Source organism: Capsella rubella, unplaced genomic scaffold (genome assembly GCF_000375325.1).
Source record: "Capsella rubella cultivar Monte Gargano unplaced genomic scaffold, Caprub1_0 scaffold_8, whole genome shotgun sequence".
Taxonomy (NCBI): Eukaryota; Viridiplantae; Streptophyta; class Magnoliopsida; order Brassicales; family Brassicaceae; genus Capsella; species Capsella rubella.
In genome coordinates this window covers 11,732,214-11,757,360 of record NW_006238916.1, presented here as the reverse complement: position 1 = coordinate 11,757,360, position 25,147 = coordinate 11,732,214, and the positions used below count along the sequence as shown (strand labels likewise).

Sequence of the window (25,147 nt, the reverse complement as noted above, 5' to 3'; positions counted from 1 at the left end):
ATTATAGGGAGGATTTTATCAAATGGGTTAAGTAGAGGCTAGGGTTTGAGGTTCATTGTGGTACAAGTAAATATTTCAGCAAATGTGAGCCAGAGAGAGAGAGAGAGAGAGACGTATTTGAGAAACACATGTTAATCTAACGACTTGAATAACTTAAAATCTGGAATGATTAAAGGTGTAGTGACCAATTAGATCGGTCAAATAGAACTGTGTTAAGCTTGGTCCAAAAATAATCTCTCTTTCCTTTTTAATTGATAGGTTGAAACTTGAAAGAGTATATGATTCTTTTCTTTTAACTTTACTAGACTGATCCCATCTAAAATTGGGTAGTAGCTTTTCTTGTAATATAAAGACTCCTTCGATATTGTGATTTATTAGTGGATTCTATTTTAAAAATATCATTAGTTGTAATGGCCCTAATTGAATGTAACTTGGCGTCAAGAAAAACCGAATTTACTTCTCCATGACATCCTTTACTTTTTGAGCCTGAAACAGAATATCAAAATAGCAAGAAAAACCTATGCTTAGTAAATTTTTGCAATGAAATATATGTTTGCAAGATATAGAGTGTTTTTTTTTATGAACGTACAAAAGTTTCAAGTTCCGTTTCATGATACTATAAAAATCGGAAAACAGAATTTAGATAAAATATACGAATGTCTTTAAACTAAATCCAAAAAAACTTTCCCACAATATCATCAAATAGAAACAAGGATTAGAAAACCTAACAGGTAACAATAACTACACAAGAAAAAGAAAAAAGACGCTTAAAACTACATAACGAGAGTCAGACTACAGAGATTACACAGTACATAATACAGATTCGACACATTCTATATGTCACTTGTTCTGATTCACAGCTGTATCAGTTTTTTGCTTTCCTTCACATCAGATATTGAGAGAAGAAAAACAAAATTCTAACCTTAATCCTTTTGCTCTTCCTTTTCTTCTTCTTCTTCACCTTCTTTTTCCTCCTCTTTGTCACTTTCAGCCTCAGCTTTTACCTCTTCTCCCTCTTCTTTTTCTTCTTCCTTCTCTTTGTCACTTCCTGCCTCAGCTTTTTCCTCTTCATCGTCTTCTTCATCATCAGTCATTGCATTTATGGCATCTGTGATCACATCCTTCACCTCTGGTTTTCTATGCGACAGTTCCACACCAAAGTGGGCGCCTGACGTTATCAGATATCACAAACACCATATGTTAGCAAAAGCCTCCTGAACATTTGGAAAGTATAAACATAAATTGAGATAATAGATTTATAAAAGCCAAAACTCAAGGACATACTTAGCTTCTGCAGAATATCTGATAGTGTTGCCTGTTTTAAGAAAAACAAAGTGTGTGAGAACTTGAGAACATCTATTCAAGGTTTTAGACCATTACATTGTATTTGGATTTGGGCGAATTGAATCATCTTACCGTATTGAAATCTACTTCCTTCAGAATTTTGGATACCACTTCAAGCATCTCTTCTCTGGTGGGCTCTGCTTTGGCTTTTCCTTTCTTCGTGGCTTTTCCTGTATCCAATCCATCATGATATAAGAGAACAATAATAAAGTAACTAGCTTCAAAGACTAATAGAATAACTTCTTAAAAAACATAAATAAAAAAAGGCCAAGCTTTAGAAGCAGCTGAGAAATGGTTGTAACCTTTCTCTTTAGATCCCTTAGCCTGTGGCTTACTTGGCTGTTTCTTGCTTTTCTCTTTCGAAGGCTCGACGTGATCAACTTTTTGCTTCTTAGCTGGGGATGAAGCTGACTTAGCAATTTGTTTGGAGGACTTCTCACCAGATTTTGCAGAACCTTTAGCAGAAGCTGGCTTATCCTTACCTTTAGACCCTGAGCTCTCCTCTACAGTCTTTTTCGATGAGCTTCTCTTTTTGGATGGTTTCTCATCCTCTGCTTTGTCTTTTTCATCTTCAGTGTCAGTCTTTTCATGGTCACTATTTTCCTCTGGCGCTGCATCATCTTCATCATGAGGATCATTAGTTCCTTCAGAGTCAGCATCTCCCTCATCCTTGCCTTCTTCCATGTCAGATGGCTGATCTCGCTTCTTTGTTTGCCTTTTTCTCTGTGTAGCGACAAAACATACATAATCAACCAAGAAATGAGTGTTCAACCCATGGTCAACAGCTAATAAATAAAGACACACAGATGAAAAAAGCATATAATAATTGATGCAAATGATTATAATCCGACCATGCACATTTAAAATCATAATTTGACATTAGTCATGTGAGGAAAATACAAGGAAACAAGGTATGAAAGGTGCCAGTAGCAGGCAAGGAATACAAATAAGATAACTGAGATGATAAACAAAGTACAAACCTTGGCTGGGGTGTCTGAAGATTCTCCAGATTTCCCCCTTTTTTGTGTACTCTTACGCTTTTTCGCCTGCCAAAAATGAATTCAATCTCCCATTGCGAATGAACATAGAACAATAATTTACAGAATCCAACAGTACCTTTTCTTGATCAGCTATTACAACATCTCTTGTTTCTTTGGGAGATTCTAAAAATTCAAGCACTTTGACAGCTAGTTCTTCCTGGAAGTATAAGGATAGAGGATTTCTTAGAATGTAGAATAAGGTACAATAAATAGATAGACCACATCATCTTATCACTTACTTTTTTCATGTTGCTTCTGTTTATAGGTATATCAAGCACATCACAAAAAACTATCAATTTTTCTTTTATGCATTTGTCAATCTTCTCTTTTATTCGTGCTCTCTGCTTCTCTTCCTGAGAAACATTAAACTACAAGTTTTATCACGAGGAAAACCAGCATTCACATCCCTGTAACAAAAGCTTGAAATGGGTTATACCTCATTCTCTGACCATGTAAAGCCAGAAAATTGACCAATGTTTCTCTTAACCATCTGCGCCTGCAGAAAAAAATTCACAAAAAGCTTTAAATAGCTATGCACTGGAAAGAGACAGTGAAAATTCCACGACAACATCCATATTAACGGAGACAAAAGCTTGCTACTGAAATCTACATATCAAATGTGGGAAACATGTAAAGCACCTTTGCTTTCTTCCCATAAAGAATGGTGTGTAATAACATCAGGTTGTCATCAGCTTTTCTCTTGGATAGTTTATGAGCCACTGAAACAGCCAACATAATCAGACAGCTTTCTAATTGTAAATATAAGTATTCAAGACTCCATCAAAAGAACTAAATTTCTCACCCTCAAGTTAGATAAACAAACAAGAGAACGAAAGAAAAGTCAAACATTTTATCATCTTCTCATCAACCACAGTGTAGTTAGCTACCAAAGAAAAAACCTAATTGAATCTTACCAAGTCTAACTAAATCAGGGACAGTAGGTTATATGCTAATGGTGATAGCTACAACATGAAAAATTCCACCAGAACGTCAGAATAGAACTAAAGGAAACCAAAAGCCACAAGCTTTTCTAATGAAATAGTTCTATCTACAATAAAATCTCACAGCAGCTATCTCATCTTCTAGATCTAAGATGTGCCAAACCAGCAAAGATTGTTCATTAATCAGCCTGACAACAATTAGATCTACACATCACAAAATTCACAAACAGAATTGATGAGTCTACGTACCATTTGGAATTTCCCTGAGAGGTGTTCCACGACCCTGCACACAAAAAACACAGAAAAATAATTAATTGATCCAATTCTCACAATCGCAGATACGAAAGACAAACAAAATTTACATCAAGATACCTTTCCAATTGAAACAGACTTGCTTGGTGTAGCCCGCATAGGAGTAGACAACGAGAAACGCTCAACCTTCTTTCTCTCCCTCGTTGGTCTGTCACTGGTCGGAGTCACCGCTTCTTTCTCCGACGATTTCTTACTTCCACTTTCGTCTTCTTCTTCTTCTTCTACTTCTTCTTCCTCCTCCTCACTTTCTACAGCGTCTTCTTTATCTTTAACCTTCTCCTCCAATTCTCCCTCTTTCTTCGCTTCACCCTCTTCTACATCTTCCTTCTTCTCCACCTCAGCCTTTATTGGCAAATCCGCTTTTTCTTCCTCCTTCTCTTCCTTCGCAGCACCAATTTCCTCCTTCGCCGGTGATTCCACTTTCGGTATTTTCTCTTCTAGGGTTTCAGTCGCCATGTTAGACCCAAACAACAGACGAATCAAGATGAGAGAAATGGCTAAAGAAAATTGTTTTTTTTATCAGATTTGGGAAACTCGAAACTCGAAAACCCTAATTCAACGATTATGAATAAGAGAAACGAAAACAAAAATCAAAATTTGGGGATTTTTTCAAAATTTCTGGTGGCAAAAATTAGAACACAAAGGCGGGCTCTTTTCTCATCCCCAAAATTTTCACCAAAATAAATCAGCTCGCGGCAAAACTAACCCAAATATATATTCATACACATCATATATACATACAGCAAACTCGGCCCAATTTTATAACAGGCCCAATTTTATTCATAATTAGCCCAACTAATTCCTCACTTTTTTTGGACAATACAATTTCTTTTCAAAAAAGCAAAATAAAAAATTGATTTTGGAGGGAAAACCCAAAAAAAAATCCCTAAATTTCGCCGGCGAAATGCGTAGACGACGCCTGCAACTCCGGTACTCCTCCGACGAAGAAGAAGAAGAAGGCGAAGTTGGAACTGGAACAAGCGGAATTGGTGATTCTGTTCAGAGCGTTGGTCTTGCCTCAGCTATACAACCGGAAACCTCAGTAGCTTCGAATTCTAACCCCAATGCCGGCGAAGCAATTGCTGTATCGGAAGTTGAGATTATCGACGTATTTGGTAATCCTCCTCCTACACCGCCGGATTCTGGTATTCCTACTCCGTATCCGGTTGATTTGTCGGAGACAGAGTCGGAGTTTGTGAGCGGAAATGATTATGAATCGCCTATCAGTGGCGTTCTTTCTCGATTAGGGATTAAATTGAAGAGAGAGTGGTGGGTCTCTTGTCTTTCTGGACTTGAAACTTCAGTTCCACAATTTTCCCGCCTCGATGTTGCAGCTAAAGCTAAGCACTGCTTTGAGCAGTTCATGTTTTCCGATATGAATCTATGCGGAGGTGGGGTTCTTCCTCGGAATGTTGCGTCTATGAATCTTATAGAACTCGCTGGTCCGTTTGTTCTGCAGGTTATCTGATTGTTTAGTGTTTACCCTTTTTTGTTGGAACTGTTTGTATAATGCACTGAAGATTTCACTTAATTCCTCAAATTTAGGTTGATGAGATTGTTAACATTGGCTGCCCACTCAAAGGGAGGTATGAAAATACTAATGCAGGGCTTAAGAAGTGTCTTAAGTTATCCATGACAGATGGTGTACAACGCGTTTTTGGGATGGAATACAGGCCTATTAAAGATCTTCAAGTCCTGGCTCCTGCTGGTTTAAAGGTGTGTTTTTTTTTTTTTTGTTGAGGATTGTAATTGTGAAAATTGTAGATTATCTTTTGGGATGAAAAATAGCATCTGATATTTGTTCTAAGGCCAATGCACAGCCTTTAAATTATCTATACATATCTGTGTTTTTAGTAAAAGCACTGACAAGGACAGTAAAAATGCAGATTGTTGTATCCAGTGTACAAGTTAGGCATGGGCTTTTAATGCTAGTACCTGAGATTGTAGAAATTTTAGGAGGGATGGTTGAAGAACTAGAAGAAGCAAGAAAGCGTCTGGTTGTTGAAGTAAACAAACCTCCAAGAGGAAAAAGGTAGATTTATTTAAAACTTGATATTTCTCCAGCTCATGTTTCTCCCGCTCACTTCATATTCAAAAATTGTGTCATGATGTATGTCTCTTCAGTTGGAACTATTATTTGCAACGAATTTGTTTCTTCGATTTCTTTGGCTACAGCTTCTTTGATCTTGAGAAGCGTGACTCGTTTGGAGTCTGCCTTACGATTTACTAGTTCAGTGAATTCTGCATTTTGATTGGATTCTGTGGAAAGATGATGCATGATATAAGTTGAAACACGGTTTATAAAAGATTACCAACTGTATTTTCTAATTGCAGTTGTAAGTTTTACACTTATTGTCAAAAAATTTATATGATTATAAATTTTGCAGAACAAGGAGTGGAGTGGTTCCTGCATTGGCAACCAGAGCAACTCTAGCTGCGTGGCCGCTAAATGGCAATGATACTGGTAATCATGTAAATAGTTCTACGTCAGGCAATTCTAGTCACGCTCAAACCAATGTTCAAGGTAAGGATGTTTCTACATTAATCTTCTTGTTAAGAGAAAACTACATGTCAACAAGAAAATTAGCTGCATGTTTCAAAAGTAGAGTTCACAAAATTAGCCACCTGAACCAGAGTAAGCATTTGTTCCATCACAAGAAAGTGGATAAGTGAGAATCAAAGGAAACAGTCTTTTCCCATTTTCTCGTTTGTGTCGTAAATTATAACATACTACAACATTCATGGTTCGTTCTGTGTTTCCTATGATGTTTTCTCACTTAACCATAACTAATATGTAACTGTGTTTACTACAAATTTTAAAACGTGCTTGGTGTCTCTCTGAGAAAATGTCAAAATGATGTCTGTCCTTAGATACTTTTAGTAACATGAGAAATCCACTTTATTTTGAGATTATTAGTGGCTGTTGCTCTCTTTTAACCATAACACTTATGGCAGGCATACCTGTAAATGTAACGAGAACTCACATTAGTTCACGGGCAATGGATGAGCCTCCTGTTTCTACCAATGTGGAATCTACTGTTTCAAGGGTTGAGGATATGCAGATTGATACTGCTTCTGCGCAGATGGAAAGAACGTTTTCTGATATACACTCAACTTCTAGTAACACTCACCGGGCAGCATCCACAGCTGGTACTAGTTGCAATGGTACAAGATCTTTTTCCAACATTGTTGGTCGAAGTACATTGGATCAACAAACATCTAACGTGACTTCATTTGTTGAAGAAATGCATGTTGACACTGGTCGTGTAAGGGACACAACGTCTCATGTATATGGTTCAGGATCAGGCGGTATAGCAGATGCAAAAGTCAGTAATGTGGTTATCGATTTGGAAGGCCCTTCTGTGCTAACAAATACAGAGAAGCCTTTCACTTACTTAGCCGAGTTGTCTAAAAAATGGGCAGTAAGGAAAGATACCATGCATTTTGTTCAAGGAAGGATCAAAGTACTAACACCACTTATTAAAAATTCTTTCAGACTCAGTCTTCAACCGATTGGCGGATTAGGGTTTCAATCTTTGTTGCTAAAGTACCTACTTTTTGCAGTGCTTTCTAACCGGAGTGAAGAAATTCCAGTTCAAGCAACAGTCTATCTATGAGCTCATATGCTACGTAGATGATGGTAGTCTTATCTGTGAGATCTTGCTCCATAACGACGTAAGTCCCATCCATCATTTTGCAAATTTTTTGATCAATTAGAATGAAGATCACCCATCAGGTCCATATTATTCCTTATGCAGATTGTACAAGAAAGGATAGGTCATTCATCCATGGAAGTCACAGCTGCTCTTTCCTCTTCGGCACCAGCATCAGTAAATGCCATGATGAAAGAGAAACTGAAACGCTACCAGTTGTTTCTGGCTGACTTCGAGGTACACCTGCTAACTTGTGTTTTCTAACATATCAGTTTTAGACCGACTTTATTCTATGATCAGATTCAGATACATCAAAGATAAGTTGGTTTCAGACACAAGTCGAGTACAGAAACTAGGCTTTGGACTGAATGATAAGACCCAAGCGGACACAACCAAACTATGCTTAGGAAAACTAGTTTTTTGAAAATGTTAATTTTTATGTAACTGCAGGGAATAATGATGGTAGAAATGAACAGATCATCACAATATCCGGTAGCAATTGAAATGAATCAGGGATGTTCGTTAACAGATGCTCGGTTACTCTTTGAAAGAATCAAACCTTCTTCAATAACATACTCAAGCTTAAATCCAGTTGTTGTTCTATCCCCTTGAACCTTGATCCAGTAGTTTTACTAATAATGCATGTTGTAAATTTCATGATAATTTTTTCCCCAAGTTTTATTTAATTACGATTTTTGGACTTGCTGTTTAACAAATTATAGATACTAACAACTTTATAGGAGGAGTAGAGTAGATAAACATCTCACTTCAATCATCAGTCATCAGCCATTGTGATCAATTTATAACTTTTGCAAAAGTTTTTATTTCCTGCATTTAGTTTCTGCGCCAATAGATTTGTTATATGATTTGATGACGCATATTCCAACCGATCGTCCATTATGGGAAAAAACAAGGATCGGGTCGGGAATTGATAAGTTTTTGTTTGATTTGAGAGTGTCGGGTCTTTTCTTCTTTTTTGTTTGTGGGTTTGAATTTAACCTTTTAACTCAAGACTCTTTGTTCGGTAAAAAACACAGTGTTATCTTCTTTCGGTAGTTTCCTCTTTTTTTAAAAAAAAAACACGAAAGTCTTTGCACATAAAAAATAGTAGTAATAATAATACATCAAAGTCTTGTATTTGTTTTTTTTCTTCTGTTCTGAAAAAGAAATCAATCGTTTCGGATTTTAGATATTGGTCTAGCTTAGGTATAGCCAAAATCATATGGGGGTCCCTGATTTATCAAATCGGTCAATGAATATGTCAAAGTCTTTTCTTGCCTAAATGACATATTATTATATTATAAATTTCAGTTGTATTAATATTGAACAAGAATTATAGAAAACAAAAAAAGATTCGAGTAATCTACTTCAAGCATTTGATGATGATGCCTAACTAATTTTCGAACACTAGTTTTCTTTCCAAAGTCGTCAGGTTATAAAGAAACCATGTTTAAATATGGACCATTAGAGCCAGCCATAAGACATTAAAAAAAAAAACAGTTATGAAAGTTGAAACAAAATAAATAAATAAATTAAAAAAAAAAAAATAATAAATAAATAAAGAAGAATAACGAAACTAGCCACTATAAGTGCAATGCCTACATGCTACATCGTAGCACACAATAATATTAGGTCATCTTCATCCATCCATCTATGCTTCTTTTGCCTTTACACCCACTAAGTGGTCGATGGGATTTAAAGACATTTCATCTTTTCTTAGAAAAGTTTACTTTCTTTTAAAAGTATTTTTTTAATGATTGATCTAACGATTAATTTGGCTCATATCTAAATTATAATCTCAAGAAAATGATCTTGATAAAAATCAGGTTATCATTTTTCGACAGATAAATTTACGGCATGATTTGTTTTCTTCTGTCACAAGACCTACACATTTCTTCATTATTGATGAGCAGCCAACACTAGTTCTGTGTTTATTAGTATTCACATATGGAACTCGTTAACCAGTACGACTTTTTAACCAAAAACAGTTGTAGCAGCATCATCTTCTATATATTATGGGCCGACATCCTTCGAATTATCTATTCAATTTTTATTTATCAAAACTCATTTGAAGTTTGTATACGTAAAAACCAAATACAAAAGGAAAAGAAAGTAAGAAACCGTAGTGTATAAGAAACAAATCGTGTTTGTTAATGTGTTTTAAATATACAAAGAGAGTGGACTCCAAGAAAATATTGTACTGATAACTTTCAAACGTCTTTATTTTTTTCGTTATATTTATATGATTGTTACTCTGAATCTCAAAAATGTGAGACGTTTAGAAGTTAAGATCTAAGGTTGGCGTAATTAATATATAACACCCAATCTGAGTTGGTTCTATATATAATAAAAAGCCTATCGTCTATATCGTCGATTAAAGTCTTTAGTATGGTGCGGATCTTATGATTCGTGGAGTTGAATGGCTCGTATAATTTAGTTTGCTTTCTCACAAAAATAGAGATAAAGAATTCCAAAAATCCAAATAACAACTGAATCGTTGCCAAAACAAGTAAAGATAAATTGAGGAAAGAAGAATGATACAAAATATTATAAATTGAAGATAAATCAGTATACGTATGACATGACAATGAAAGGAGAATATTATCATTTGTTTAGCGCTTTGCGACAAACTTAAAAAGTCGAAAGATAATTGAAACAAATTATTGGTAATAGGGATTGATCTATCAACTAGTATATATATTTCTAGAGAGTTGTATGAAATTCAGGTTATTAAGTATATATATATATATATATATATATATATATATAAAAGATGTTGATGGACCCAAACACTTTTAGTGATTAGGTTAAATGGTCGATTCAAATACGGTACGGTCGCAATCAAACCTAAACTAGTTTATTGGAAACCGGTCAAGTGTCTCAATATGATAACAACGTTGTTATTATCATTTCTTTTTTCTCTCTTACAACCGAAACAAAAAAAAATGTAAATTGTAACTCACTTTTTTTTTTGTCTGTATAATTTATTTGGATCTGGAGATCGAAACGAATTTGTTTAATAAACCAAAGTACTTTTTTTTTCCCCAAATTACAACCTGTAATAGTTTGACAAAGACGATGATATCATTATGATCTTTATTGCAACAAGTGTTGGTAAAGAAAATAACCGAAACATATTGTCTTGGTGGCCGGCCATTTGGTTTGTTACAAATGCTTAGGTTACGTAGACGTAAAACTATTAGTTCATGTATACGTTTATACGTATAAGAGTACATGCAAACAAGAACGTTACTTGTAGTAACGTATATTGTAATGTGTGTCTCTACGTGTCAACATGATTACGGCATTGTTGAAGGTATGGTCCCAAAGGTTAACAGAAAGAAGAAATAAAAAGAAGACCAACAAAATTAATAAATGCTATAACCCATCCAACGTTTTTTCTTCTTTTTCCCCTTAGAAGAAAATAAACTCGACACTTCTTCTTTTTTTTCTAAAATAAAACTTTTAAGATAACGTTGAGTGAACCTTGTAAGATAACGTTGTAAAAGAGAATTACCAAGTCACTACGAATATCTGAAACTAGAAAAACAAATACATATAGTTATTAGTTAACAAATGGTTATACTTGATTATGATATAGATAAGTACCATTAGAATCATTCACGATAACTTTTTGTGAATAATTCAAAATACGTTTTGATTTGATGTCTATAGATGTGTTTTTGCTTACACAGACCAATAAGTTAATTTTACCGCACACATTTCAACTTGATAGCTTCCTTTAAGAAAAATAAATTTGAGCTACCGACATTGGATATTATTACAGCATTTTGGTCATCATTGGATAATAACTCCCCCACTCAATTAATTCCCTTTTGTATATTTTACCGTTTTCATGGAATATAATTTGCTCTATAAGAGAGAGAATATTATACTTCACTGCACAAAAAAAAAAAAACAGGGATAGTTAATTTTTTTTATTAAATTAACTTTGCTAGTAAACAAAAAAAAAGCGTAATATACTTTTTTTTATGGTCTGTTTTGTTGGTTTCGAAGACGAATCGAGTAAATAGATTAGTATATACAAAAAAAAAAAAAGAGAATTACAAAAATAAAAAACGGTGAGTCGAAAAATAAAAAGAAGCGACAAAAGTTGAGTACGAAAGCACAGGAATAGAGGAAGTGGTGGCGGGTCACGTGGGCTCTCTCTCTCTCTCTCTCTCATCAAAAAAAAAAAAAAAACTGTACGTCCTCAGAGATGGCACGGACCCATCACGTGGGCTCTACGTGTTAACACCGTCACATCACGGCTCGTTTTTTTTCTTTACATTCACGCTCCACGTGATATACCCTAAGGCGCGTGTGATTACCGGAGTCTACGACGACTACTACGTCCGCCGGGAATAGAATGTTCTTCTTCGTTATTCCGCTTACGATGCCTAAGACGTCACCACCTCTTTGCACGTGTCATTTACGCGCGGCGACTTGGTAGCCACTAGATTTCATGTGTGTCTGTGTGTTCACAGAACTGTATTGTCAGTCAGTAAATAATTTTTTTAATTATTTTTTACTGAAATTTCCAAAAATAAAATCAGACCTACTAGATACAGTGGTAAACCAAAACAGTGTTATTAGATTTTGTAGTTTTAAAAATTTTATAACCTGTATTTATCTTATCTTACTGAATTGTTTGTAGTTTAGTAATTTGCAGTATCTTGTTATAATTAATGAAAACATAGGATTCTTTGATTAAAATAATATTAGGTGATTGATTGATGATACTACGTGCCACCATTAAATTTTCTAACACCACATGATGGACACAAGATTAATTCAGAAGGAATAATCATAAATCTACTTTATAACCAAAATAAATAAATAAAATGAAATAATCATAACACGATTGACAAACACCAATGACATGTTTTTAAAGATAAGGCAGCATTTTCGTTTTTTTCTTAAAACTTTTTATTCAATTCAATTCAATAAATAAATGGACCAACCATTTTGTGTAGCAGCAAGAAAATAGTGTTTCACCTAACTATTAATAACGTTTATTTATTTTTATGCTTTTTATAGGGGAAAAATGTAGAAAGGGGTTTATACTAGGTTACACTATTAAGGTTACATATAACCCACTTTTTAGAGATAAAGAGACCAAACATTACTACTGTTCTTCCCCAACTTCTTATGTCTAGTAGCTAACCAATGTACAAAAACTTTTATTGGCTTCAATCTAATTGGAGTGGAGTACTTATGCTACATTGATGAACAGTACTACTCTGGTAATGCATTTTAGATTTTTGCCTAGTTATTGCCAAACAAAGACTGCAGTTAGATTGTGACTTACAACTTACAAGTATGTGAATAATGTAGGCTAACTTTTTACTAGCCATATTTAATATGCAACACTCAACATGGGTGGGGGATATGATCGCATCTAATATGGTGCTGGTCAACAAAAATTCCATTTAATTCAGATTAATTTTTTAGCTTCTAAATAAAATCGATAAAATTATTAGCATATGCATCCATAATAAAACGAAATTTAATTATGATATAAACTACTGTTAAATTTATTCATTTTATTGCTGATTTAAAGTTATATATAGCCATTAAAAAAAACTCACAGTTCGGGAGTTGTTTTTAATGTAAATTACACTTTTAAAAGTAAAAGAGCTGCACAGAGACATTAAATAATAAGAAAACCACATGGTAAAGAGAGACAGCAAAGGCCATGAGAACCCACATCATCAAAATTGTTCAAAATATTCTCCCCATCCATTATACCCATTTATATAGCGTTTGCGTTTTTCTTTTGTTACATAACGGTACATGCGTTTGGATTCTCGTCGCTGAATAATTGAGGCGGATAAGCGTGCGGCGGCATTTCCATAGGCGGAACCGCCACGCGCGGCGGCTGGTAATAGTAGTAGTAATAAGGATTCTCTATCTTCCTCACCTCCACAATTTTTTCACCCTCCCCACCGTTTTCGCCGCCTCCACCGCTCTCTGCCGCTTTGCCTTCTTCTTTACCGCCGCCATCCGCTTCTTTCTTTTCTTCGTCAGCCTTGGCCTTTTCGTCCTTCCCTTCTTCGCCTTTGGCTTCTCCCCCACCGCTTTCTCCCTTTCCTTCTTCCTTCTTCTCTGCTTCCGCTGCTGCCTCTTCTGGCGGCGGTGGAGGCGGTGGGTCGATTTTCATTATCGCTGCATGTTTTCCAGTCCGCTTATAAACGTATTCTACCAGCTTTTGTGGTTCAAACACTCCTTTCACAGACACTTGAGAACCCTTCAAGTCGGATTCAGCAGATTCCACTCCTAATAATTTATTTATTTCAAACAAAAACTTTATAAGAAATTTTTTAAAATTATATATACATCAAAATGAAGGACCAAATACACACACTGACCCCACTATGAATAATTGGAACAAAATCATATGTACTCATTCATATGCATATATATATATGCTGTCAACAAAATAAGATAATTCTGAATAGATAACACGTGTGTGTGTGTGTGTTTGTTTTAAAGTCGAAGCAATATCATCTTTGATTTGAAATTGTATGGACCAAATTCTATGCAACTACCAAAAGATAATAGGGTTAAAGTTTGGTGAAAAGAAGTAAAGAAGTGCATATATCATTTTGCAATATACTGAAACGTTTTATCTACCGATAATAAATTGGACAGAGAAAATAAAACATACTACAATCCAAAATATACTTTAATTTGATTTCATTATAATGGTTACCTTTGTTAGTAAATTTCCTTGAAAAAGAATAACAAGTTGCGCTTCTCAGAAAAGAAAGAACAAAATAAACTAAATTTTAAACAATATACATTTTTTATTTTTCGACATACGATTTATTTTTCTAATCCAGTTCTAAAGATTATATATATTGCTTATGGAATTCTAAAACAACAAAAATACAAAACAATAAGAAAAACGAACCTTTCATTCTCATGATCCGTTTCTTGATCTCCGTCGCACAAGCTTCGCAGTGCATGTGAACCTTAAGAACCACCGTCACCACTACCGGAGGCTGATCACAAATTACGCCGGAACATTAAATAAAAATGACAACTTAACCCAAATCCCACTTACATAAAATAATTTAGGAATTCTATTTTTATTTCATAAACCCCATCAAAGTAAAAAAAAAAGTTATACAAAATCCTACCAATACACCCCCATGTGAAATCACTGAAAAGAGAATATTCCCCTTATAATTGAAAATAAATAAATTAATCCAACCCCAAAAACAAATTAAAAAAAGGATAAAGAGAACAAATGAATATCCAAAAAGTTGTATGTCCAATTTATGAAACAAACAAAAAAATAAATATGCTTTTGACAATACAGAAATTGAAAGCCTTGAGACTAAAAAAAAGGTTACCTCAACTTTCTTCTCTTCCACTATAGGTTTCTCCTCCTCTGCTTTCTTCTCCGGCGGCGGAGACGGTGGAGGGATCGGAGATATAAGCTCAACTTGACGGTGGGTCTTCCTCTGAACTCTAGCTAATACTTTCAGTGGATCAGCTTTCTCACCTTTCACCACCACTTTCCCCGTTTTACAATCAGTCATCACATCTTCCACTCCTAATGAAAACAATTAAACCAAAAAACCCAAAATCAATTCTATTTTATATACAAGTTATATCATCAGCTTATAAAAACCCAATAACATAATTTCTAATATGTTTTCTTTTTACTTAATTTGTATAAACTATCAGAACTCAAAGTTTATGTGGTCCTACACACAAACTGTATAACGAATATTAACTATACTTTAGATACGAATTTAACCAAAAAAAACTATAGTTGACAGAATCAAGATATAGTTAAAATAAGTGACTTATGTTTATAATCTGAAAAGTTTGTACTAATTCTACAAAAATCATTCGAGATCAACTCATGATTTATTTGTTGAAAGAAAAAATTACGAAATAAAAAATATTTGGATTTTCCCGAAATTATTCTATGGAAAACGAAATGTTTTATGTTTCAAAATGCAATAAAATATATATATATATACGAACGAAAAAATAGTATGTAATGAATATATTTATATATTTTCATGTATACAGTATGTATTTTATAGATAGATAGAGATACCTTGGAAGCCTTTGAGGGAGCGGCGGACTTTTCTAGCACATCCTTCACAGTGCATGTAAACCTTAAGGACGACCTCTTGCGGAGGAGGAGGCGGTGCTGGAGCCTCAGGCGCCGCCGGAGGAGCATCTTCTTTGGAATCTTTGTTAGGTTCTCCTTCTTGAGGTTTCTTGTCAGAGTCATCTCCTTTTTTCTCAGCCTCCACTTTCTTCTCTTCTCCTCCTTCTTTTTTCTCCTCTTCTGGTTTCTTCTCTTCCATTTTCTTCTCCTCTGCTGCTTCTGGTTTCTTCTCTTCCTGTAAACCCAAAACCAAAAAAAAATAAAAAATATAAATCAGAACAATTAAGCTGTTATTGTTTATGGAGATTTGAAAAGATGAAATATAAGAGTTTGAGATTTTCTTGAACCTCTCCCATATTTTGTTTTTGAGGTTTGAGTGTTTCTATGTTCACAAACAAAAAAAAAGATGGTGTAATGCACCCAAAGAGAGGCTTATAAATCTCTCACTCACGCCCTCTCTCTCTAAAGAACCACTTGGGGTGTTGGTACGAAAGTGGAACTGTGGACCTCAAGATCTGAAAAGAAATGTAAATTATTTTGTTTTATCCCCTTTTTAACATGACTTATACGTGAATCTAATATTATTTAACTAATTATTTTTTTGTTTTGTGTTTTAGTATACTTTTAAATTTAATTATTTCGTTTAGTAGTTTAACAGTCAAAAATATACCTAATACTCACGCTATTTGTGTTTCTATATATATAGTTAAAACTGTCAAAGCACAATTTCTAATTCTCGAGATTGACAGTTAATGGATTGTCCAACCAATCATGTATTTTCCGTTTGTCCCCAGTTGTAATTTGTGTAAAATATTAATGATTTATTCAACTCGAACGTTACCATTGTGAAAAACGAATGAAAATATAACGAACCTTCTTAAGAAACAAAAGTTTTGATTTAAGAATATCATTGCAAGTTTTCAGTCACAAATAAAAATGGATCAAAATAACCTAACCTTAATGAATACTACTACTTGTTCTTGTTGAACTTTCATATGAAATATATAACTTCGTATTATTACGTTTTAACCAATGTAAAGTAAATTAAACGTAAAGGTAAGATGACCAATATAATGTTACATCTATGATTTATCTAATGTAAATACAAATAACAGCAGCAATGGTGACTCACTAATTACAAGTTCCTGCACGATTTTTTAACTCTATTTTTCGAATAAAAAAAGATTAAAAAAACATATATCAATTGATTGGTGGAATAAAAATGCGTGTTGTTATTAAACATGAGATGATCATGATGAAGTGAACACGGCATTCTTGATAACAACTAATACCTATGGGCCTAATGCTATGGCTAAAACCTAAAGGAACCAACGAGAGCCAACGAGCGTCTGTTTTTTAATATTTCACCCTCAAAAGGGAAGAACAACAATGGTGACATAATTTCACATTTTCCCCTCATTCATAGAGCACATCTTTTTATGCACATATATTATAGTATATACTATATAATATACGTATATATACTGTTTTGTATTGTATATATACTGAACTACTTCAAACATATGGTTCAACTTCAAACTAGTCTAGGATATGTTACTGTAATTTTGCTTTTTTTTTGTATACAAATTAGCTATGCACAGTATGTACTTTAAGCATATGGAAAACTTTTCTTAAACATAAAATAGTACTTTAATGCGTTTCGAAATGAGCAACTAAAAGTAAATTTCTGTTACATAAGAGTAAGCGATGAGAGTTAATTGGTTATCTTGGTCAAACTAAAGTTAATGAAATGTAGTATTTTTCGTTTGAAGCAAATACCTAATCATAATTACAACATTCGTTTGGATGAACCAAGTGTAATTAATCTATGTTGTTTTAATCAGAATTCGAAACTATAATCTAGTCCGCCATTTACTTAAATAAGTATAGTGATCTAGAAGTTTGGTCATTGATCTCCAAAATGAGTGAGACACTAACAACTACACTAGTGGTAGATGAAACTCTTACTAATTAGGTCCACAAATTTTGACGGTGAAACCTCGACTCGAGTAACTTCTCCAAGCTATCGAAATGATAATTATAAATTTATCAGATCATATCACCACCTCAAAAATTTATGCCCTCCCATGCAATGAATACTGACGTGGCGCCGAGTAGGACTCCACACGTGTGGAGCAGGAACTTTGGATCGCACTGTGGGACAAGTATTTGTATTCCCAAGGCTTACACATGGACTTTGCCGACTTGGATTCTTCTCTCTTTTTCTCGACTTTGCATGTTATAAATAAAACGAGTACGAATACAGAACAATTACATATATACGCTTTATTTGTATTTTTTTATTTTCTTCTATAATCTACTAATTAATTATAACATCTATAAATCACAGAGCACATGAAATTTTAGAGAGAATAACACTTGATAGTCGTAGAGTTTTGAAACAATGACGCAAAATGCTAATGTTCTGTGAAGTCATGATATGCTACGACTATTTTCAAATTAGTAAATAATTTTACTGGTAACGGTAAGAAAAGGTAAAAAAATGGTGAGTTATAAGTAGCTGACAAACTATAGTCACACCTAAACACAGTCGTAAAAGAATATTATATACTGTATTAATTTATCTGACAAGTTTATTTTTGGTAAATACTAAGAATCGAAAGCTCATCAACAAAACGTGACACTGGGTTATTTTTAAGATATAAAATTAAACTACTTTACAGCTTTAGTATTTGATAATCATAGAATGAAGTATTCACCATGTACTCGACCAAAAATTGTTGAAAATTTCAAAAATATACATTTGATAGTTAAAAAAAAAAAAACTCAAGACTGAAAAAAACTTATTTATATACAAGTGAGGCGAAGTAGAAAAAAACAAAACAACAGAGCCAATTGGTACGACTAGAACCGGTATACAGATACTCGTATATTTTGAAAAAATATCCGGTTTGATGAAAGAAAATACTAAAGGAATAATACAATATGGTATTATATATAGTTCTGGTGTTACAATATTTTCATAAATTTGTTTTTGTCTCCTTTAAAATGGTCAGTGGTGTGTGTGATATAATAAATGATGATGGATCTGGTAAAAACTTTAAATGCTTTTGTAACAGAGAGAGAGAGAGACAATCGAATCCAAGGGTTGACGACGACACGTCATCAGTAATAATGACGTAACGGCCGTTTCTGTTGGGCCTTTGTTCTTTTCCTCCTCCTTCCACATCATTCTTGCGTTGCCCACCTCCTCGAACTTAACGGTGTAAGTTTTGTTGTTGGCTTGGCGTTATATAAATTTCATTGTCCACCATTAACTTTTTTTTTTACCGTTATAAAATGATCACTCTTTTGCCTGTAGATAAAATATTGATTGGTTTTCTTTACTATATATAGAAATTGTAGATATGGTTTAAAATTTTTACCACCAAAAGAAAAGAAAATGTTGTCTTACTGTTGATTCATGATTGTACTCTCATACATGTGTTTTACATAGTCTCCACTTAAGTTCTCTTTCGAATGCGATAAAGAAATGTTTCTTTGGTCTTAAAGATAGTGTCGTTTGTTATATGTTACACCTCTTAGTTCCTTACTATATGGCAACCACTTGTCGATTAATAACTTTCAAACATTATGTCGAAAACATTGAAAGTTCAAAACTTTTGTTAAAATGCCTATTATTACTCACTAATCACTATCAAGGAAAAAAAAAAAACTCTACTCACGAGTCAAATAAGTACGAACGAACGTAAAAAAAAAAAAAATGCTTGCTTGATATATATATGATTTTGTGATGTGATAAAAAAAGAACCACATTACTTTTCAACCTCTACAATATAAGTAATATTTTGTAATAGAAGTGAAATCTCTAGTGGTATATATATATTATCAAGCAATTAACCAATTTTCTCAAAACATGAATGAGAATGTATGTTGGAGTTCAATAACCAAACTAAAACAAAGAAAACTCAAACAATTTTGCTTAATATATTGGTGAAGGTGATGATGCAGAATAAACTGAACGTTAGCATATGACACATTTTTACACGTGATCTTTTGTTTTTTGTTTTTTTTTTACTTTACAGCATAACGAAGTCAGCGGAGACTTGTACAAATGAAATACTACCATCCAACATGTACCAACAAGGGCGGTTGCTTTTTTCATAACACCTTTTAGATTTATAATATTCAATACATAATTTTACAAAATACAATTAAAATTCAGTAACACATACATTAATGAAACAAATGTTGAGACTGGAAAAAAGATTCTTCGTTATTTCAGGGAAAAGAAAATAAAACTAGAGATAATATGAACCAAAGAAAGAAGAAGATACTTTGTGTCTGTAATGTATATCCAAAACAAGTACAGTGTGTGACACATTAAAAGATAAGATTTCTTATCTCAAGTTTTGTGGGTTTCTTCTTTTCTTTTGTTTTGACTTTTGTCAATGTATATGTCTTAAACAATTTTCCAATTACAATTTCACAATTCACAAACATTATAGAGACTATAGATATATATAGACCCATTAAAAGGACTGGAATATGTATGATGTTTTGAGTGAACCAGTAAACGATTTATGTAATGTAAAACTTGTTTCATTTCGCTTTACTTTGATAGCTGAATATATATTTTTTTGACGTACTATAGAAAATCATTTAGGTAAAACTTAAAAGGCATAGAGATCCAAAATATACAAGGTCATATCTAGAGAGAACTCATTCAGTGTCCAGATACTCGGATCCAGTTTAAAATTATGATTATACATGTTCTTTATTGTAAAGGTACTTTGATGAATGATAACCTTCAAAAAGAAAAGAAAGAAAAAAAAGGCAAAAAGAGTGAAAAACTATAACTTATACAAGCCTGTCTAATTAACATAAAACTACTCATCTTTTTTAGCTGAGAGTTATCGATATGAAATTGTTTTAGCTAAAGTCTTAATTTACGTGTGCTTTGCTTTTCTCACTGAAGAGTGAACTCAATTTGTTTCGTTTATCAGTGAACTAAAAAATAAATTTGAACTATTTCTTTTAGATATTGGGCATTTTTTTATCCAAAAAGAAGATATTGGGCCTTTTTGTGAAAGCCCAATTCAATTTTATTCAAAAAAGCCCAAATATATTCGCCGGACGGCCGGAGGAAGTTTTTTTTTTTAGCATCTCTGTTGGCGGAAGTGTTGTCTCAACGAAGGAGATGATAAAGGGAACGAGTGAGAAATCGAAGAAGAAGATAGTCATTGCTGATATGGTTTTAATCGCTTCCATAAACGATGACCTTCTTCATAACATTCTCTTGAGGTTGCCGGCGAAATCGTTTGCTTTCGCTTCCTGTGTTAACCGATCCTGGAACAGCCTCTGCAATCGAATCCTCTCTCGCCCCAAAATGGTCTCTGCTTTCTCACGTAATCCTAACCAAACTGTAAGTTTCTTCTTCTTCTTCTTCTTCTTAGTTTTATGTTTTCATTTAAATTTTGGTTTTTTCACATTGGAAAAATTCAAACTTCTCTTCATTGTAGTTCTTAGAGCTCGTCACAAGGTTTAATTCGAATGTTAGAAAGTGCAATGGGATCAAGTGTATTGAAAAGTTACAATATCAAATATAAATATGAGATTTCTTCCTTATAGAGCCAGCATGAAGCTGAGGGAGGGTCGCTGATTTTTTTGCTTTTAATGTCTAGTATGTGCTCTTTATCAAATACTGACGCGTTTTAATTTGGTAAACAGAGAGCTGGTGAAGAAGTGCTTGATAAGGTTTTGTCTGAGCCAATTCGACCACATTTTGTGATCGCAAACATTACATGTGGGAACATGGAAGAAACGTTGACACTGGTGTGGTTCCTTCTTTGCATTACACCTCTGTTGTATCATTTCAAAAGAGTAATGGGGTAAAAGGTCCAATTATGATTGCTTTGCACTCGTTCTAATGTTGTTCGTAATGCGCATGGATGTAGATAACTGAAAGAGTGGGATCAAGGGTTCCTATTATTGTATCCGTTGTTGCTGGAATCTTAGGAAAGGAAGCATGCAATGACAATGCTGGAGAGGTTTTATTGTTTTCTTACCATTTTGTATTGTGCGTTTTTATTTCCTAATTTTTTTAGCTTATGTTCACCTTCTATCACTTTTACAGGTTAAACATCATGTCACAACTGATGATGGCTTGTCCGTTGTTGCAAATTTCGCTATACTGTTGACGATTGGATACTTACCAGGAATGAAAGTCGACGTTATTCCTGCAATTCAAGCAAAAGGGGTAATATTTTTAATTGTTCTAAACAAGATAACTTTCTCCTGGTTTTTCTAAACTCTTATTTTCTTCAATGAGCTTGTTCGCTGGCTAAATTATTTGTTGTCTTCAATGAATTTGCTTCATTTGCTTACAAGAAGCAAATAAAAAAGGTCATAGTCTCACATATTAAACAAAAATTACAATTAAGTGAACATCTTGTTTAGTGGACATGTTAATAGGTAGACTGAGATTTTGAATATTTATATTGCAGGAATTAGAAGCTGAAATCGGAGAAAATTTTGTGATGGATATCAGAAATTATGTATCCGTAGTTTCAGGTCATGCTGCACCAGCCTGTCTTATACTCTTTGGGGTGAATTATACTTTTCTGTTATACTTGTGGGTTTTATTCAGTTTCATGGCTATTTTCTTTTTTCTTCATGCTCGGTTGGTGAATTTGTAGGAGGATACTCATGCCACAGAACCTATTCTTCAAAAACTGGGTATGTGGACTGCCTTATGGTACATCGTTTCAATATTACTTCATGAAAAGTGAAACATATCATTCTTCTGTGTTGGTTTGTTGGTTGTCTACCTCCTTTCTTCACTTCTTTTGCTCTGGCTAGACTCTGTAAATGAGAACAACCAACCATTGTGGTAATATAGAAATTACTGTGCTTGAAAACTTGTTTGCATTGCAGATTATGCCATGCCTGCAGAAACTATTATTGTGGGTGATCAAACTTGCGAGTTTCTACATAAACGTGGTAATGAACCAAGAAATGTTCAGTTACACAAAGATGATAGCAGAGTTTTCGCAGGTTTAGTCTTTGCAAGAGACAGACACAGACCCACTCGTAAGTTTCTGCGGTTTTTATATTATCTGCTTAAAAACTACGCTACATCAATTTATCTTTACTTTTGCTTGGTTATATATTTCAGCATATTTCTTTCATGCTTTGCTTATTATGTGTTTTGGACTTGAAATCTTGTCTTTCAATTTTACCCAAGTCTTTATGAATTTGCTGAACTAAATGAAGCAGAGGCCGGAAGAATTCAGTTTGACGCTGCAATATCAAGAGCAATGTCATCAGTTGATCTGAGGTACAAGGCGGCTAATGTCCGTGTTAGTCGTCGCCCTAGATGTCCTTCTACGCTTCTGACTGCAAAAAGAGGAGGAGAAGCAGAGGTTCTTAATGGCGACCAAATTTTAGATGACATAAATGATTTTGTAAGCATCTGAATCCAATTTTTTATTTATTCTAAAATTTGGTTACTAAACTGACTTGAAATTACAGTTAGGAAACCAGATCTGGGAGAATGATCCATATCTTGGAGTAATAAAACGAAGAAAATATTCAATTGGTTTGGAGGAGAAGCCAAAGATCATGGCCTCACTTGTATTCCATCAAGTGACTGGGTAAAGATTCACAGGTTCCATAACATGAATCAGTTCCTTTTTGACCCATCTAAGTGTTTTTTTTTTTTTGTTTACTCAGAGCTGATGAGCAGGATCTTTTAGTCAATGGTGCTGAAATCAAAACCGGTGACTATTTCCAAGTATACCTCCCTGATCTCAAAGTGGCTGAAGCATCACTAAATGCTGTTTCTTCTCAGCTTAGAAATCTCCAGTCTAAGCCGAATAAGCCGGAAGTCGTTGGAGGTTTTGCTTTCGTTGGTAGCAGACGCGGTGACTCCTTCTTTGGTCGTCAAAACGCAGATTGCACACCGTTTTTGGAGAATTTCCCGGAGTTACCGTTTGGCGGTATATTCTGCAACGGTGAAATCGGACGCAGCTTATTTGTAGAGGATGGAGAGGAAAAGAAAGAAGTGAGCATCAGAAGGTGTCTTCACGTTTATAGTTCCGTATATCTTATTGTCTCGTATACCTCTTAGTTAAGGTGTCTGTTTGTTTTTGGTTATTAAGAGATTAATAAGTTAACTAAAGAACTATTTTATTTCAAGTCATAGATTAAAAAAATTTAAGAAGGCACAATGTTCGGCCTGGAAGACATATGAAGAATCATTTTACTATAGTCGATTCTTTTACATCATTGGTGGTGGAGGCGACACATAACAAGGCGGCACCTTCATTTTCTCCTTGGACATCTCTGTCGTATCATCCAGTGGTGGTGGTGACGGCCGTCCATGACCAGGCAGCACCGGTAGATGGACATGACCAGGCTGCGACGGCACTTGCCCATGGCCAGGCTGTGACGGTGACCGCCCATGAACAGGCTTCGACGGCATCTGCCCATGACCAGGCAGCCCATGACGAGGCTGCGACGGCCACCGCCCATAACCAGGTTGCGACGGGGGACCATGAGAAGGCTCCGAGGGCACCGTTACATCCTTAGGCATCTCTCTCGCAACACTTAAAGAAAAACCTTAACAAAACAAAAACAACAATTTCAAAAACATTTAGATGACCAAACTCTCAAGTCTCAACACATTACAAGGATGATCTTACAATGGCGTTGAGTGTGAAGAAAAAAAAATGATGATGAGAGATGTATGATTACTTGAAAGGAAAATTCAAAAGTAATAAAAGAAAACGAAAGAGAAATGCATACAAAGTGCAATGAAGGCAGCCAAGAAGACAAGCTTGAGAGTCATTTTTCTTGTAAGCTCAAGTTTTTGTTGTTGTTGTTGTCACTAAGTCACTTGCTTACAAAGTGTTTAGATTGTAAGTGATGATCTCCTTTTTTTTGTATATATAGAGGGAGTTACCGACTTACCTCTACTGTTACGTTGAATTACCGATTATGTTATAGCCATTTTTTTGGTCAACGCATATTCTTACCTTTTTGTTTTCTTTTTTCTGCGGAAACACACGTATTCTTACCTTTTAACCTCGTCATTTCATCTTTGACTAATCTCTGGTATATTTGTTTCTTTAAAAATAATAAGACTTCCATTTTTTGTTATTTTTTTTTTATTTACTTCCGTTTTAAACATAACTAGATTAGTATCCATGCCTGGGTTATATTTTATTTTATTTAGTTATATTTTAAAATAAAGTTTTGACTTGTTATATTAATTTATGTCTTATGATTTTATTTATACTTTTAGTTATTTTTATCGTCTGTTATATGATTCTAAATCATTTTATCATCTAATACTTTACAGTTAACTCGTCGCATGCAATAAATATTTCAATATGTCTGGTTAAAAAAAAAGGATTTTTAATTATTATTTTTTTGATATAAAATTTGTATGATATTTTCTTAATTTATCAAGTTAAGCTATTTTAAAATTTTCCAAATTAAAAGATTATATAGTTTATTGTAGTATATAAAGTTATACATTAAAAAAATAATTATGAAACTAAATATAAGTATTCAAATCTTGACCCATTACTTAATCAAAATTTTTGATGAATACATTTTTGTTTTGAATATTAATATATATTACTCAAAATTGAATTTTTGACCCGTTACAAGTATAAAATAAACAATTTATATTCGTTTTACAAAATTCAAATCATGGCATATGCATAAAAATATACATTTGTATTAATATAT

At 33.9% G+C, this 25,147-nt stretch overlaps 5 protein-coding genes across 8 annotated transcripts; 2 read left to right on the top strand and 3 right to left on the bottom strand.

Annotated features, from left to right (window-relative positions):
* Nucleotides 1-625: 625 nt before the first annotated feature.
* On the bottom strand, nucleotides 626-4,284 carry LOC17877098 (glutamic acid-rich protein). 2 transcript variants are annotated; one of them, XM_023777513.1, is made up of 12 exons: nucleotides 3,698-4,284; nucleotides 3,575-3,608; nucleotides 3,024-3,103; nucleotides 2,821-2,880; nucleotides 2,624-2,737; nucleotides 2,461-2,541; nucleotides 2,325-2,390; nucleotides 1,827-2,067; nucleotides 1,647-1,739; nucleotides 1,417-1,514; nucleotides 1,285-1,315; nucleotides 626-1,168 (listed from the first exon to the last, which is right to left on the bottom strand). In XM_023777513.1, exons 1-12 carry the CDS (start codon nucleotides 4,091-4,093, stop codon nucleotides 924-926), a joined length of 1,539 nt encoding a protein of 512 aa, XP_023633281.1. In that variant the 5' UTR covers nucleotides 4,094-4,284; the 3' UTR covers nucleotides 626-923. The 2 variants fall into 2 exon arrangements, with proteins under 2 accessions (XP_023633281.1, XP_023633277.1); XM_023777509.1 differs by having other exon boundaries at nucleotides 1,647-2,067; nucleotides 3,698-4,272.
* A 233-nt stretch (nucleotides 4,285-4,517) lies between these two features.
* On the top strand, nucleotides 4,518-8,052 carry LOC17875515 (recQ-mediated genome instability protein 1). Of its 3 annotated transcripts, none has more exons than XM_023786961.1 (9): nucleotides 4,518-5,096; nucleotides 5,183-5,353; nucleotides 5,524-5,669; nucleotides 6,025-6,161; nucleotides 6,593-6,787; nucleotides 6,881-7,101; nucleotides 7,202-7,312; nucleotides 7,396-7,527; nucleotides 7,741-8,052. In XM_023786961.1, the coding sequence occupies exons 1-9, from the start codon at nucleotides 4,542-4,544 to the stop codon at nucleotides 7,900-7,902; spliced, it is 1,830 nt and encodes a 609-aa protein (XP_023642729.1). In that variant the 5' UTR covers nucleotides 4,518-4,541; the 3' UTR covers nucleotides 7,903-8,052. The 3 variants fall into 3 exon arrangements, with proteins under 3 accessions (XP_023642729.1, XP_023642725.1, XP_006279591.1); XM_023786957.1 differs by having other exon boundaries at nucleotides 6,593-6,802; XM_006279529.2 differs by having other exon boundaries at nucleotides 6,593-7,101.
* A 4,870-nt stretch (nucleotides 8,053-12,922) lies between these two features.
* Nucleotides 12,923-15,917, bottom strand: LOC17876011 (heavy metal-associated isoprenylated plant protein 7). The gene is made up of 5 exons (XM_006280621.2): nucleotides 15,775-15,917; nucleotides 15,371-15,662; nucleotides 14,652-14,854; nucleotides 14,207-14,297; nucleotides 12,923-13,569 (listed from the first exon to the last, which is right to left on the bottom strand). The coding sequence occupies exons 1-5, from the start codon at nucleotides 15,781-15,783 to the stop codon at nucleotides 13,073-13,075; spliced, it is 1,092 nt and encodes a 363-aa protein (XP_006280683.2). The 5' UTR covers nucleotides 15,784-15,917; the 3' UTR covers nucleotides 12,923-13,072.
* A 4,629-nt stretch (nucleotides 15,918-20,546) lies between these two features.
* On the top strand, nucleotides 20,547-23,616 carry LOC17877062 (F-box/LRR-repeat protein At5g63520). Its single transcript, XM_023777769.1, has 10 exons — nucleotides 20,547-20,813; nucleotides 21,119-21,223; nucleotides 21,346-21,438; nucleotides 21,525-21,647; nucleotides 21,895-21,996; nucleotides 22,087-22,126; nucleotides 22,325-22,480; nucleotides 22,667-22,854; nucleotides 22,922-23,043; nucleotides 23,123-23,616. The coding sequence occupies exons 1-10, from the start codon at nucleotides 20,589-20,591 to the stop codon at nucleotides 23,517-23,519; spliced, it is 1,551 nt and encodes a 516-aa protein (XP_023633537.1). The 5' UTR covers nucleotides 20,547-20,588; the 3' UTR covers nucleotides 23,520-23,616.
* A 49-nt stretch (nucleotides 23,617-23,665) lies between these two features.
* LOC111829079 (extensin-like) lies at nucleotides 23,666-24,378 on the bottom strand. The gene is made up of 2 exons (XM_023777770.1): nucleotides 24,197-24,378; nucleotides 23,666-24,010 (listed from the first exon to the last, which is right to left on the bottom strand). The coding sequence occupies exons 1-2, from the start codon at nucleotides 24,237-24,239 to the stop codon at nucleotides 23,670-23,672; spliced, it is 384 nt and encodes a 127-aa protein (XP_023633538.1). The 5' UTR covers nucleotides 24,240-24,378; the 3' UTR covers nucleotides 23,666-23,669.
* Between the last annotated feature and the right edge of the window lie 769 nt (nucleotides 24,379-25,147).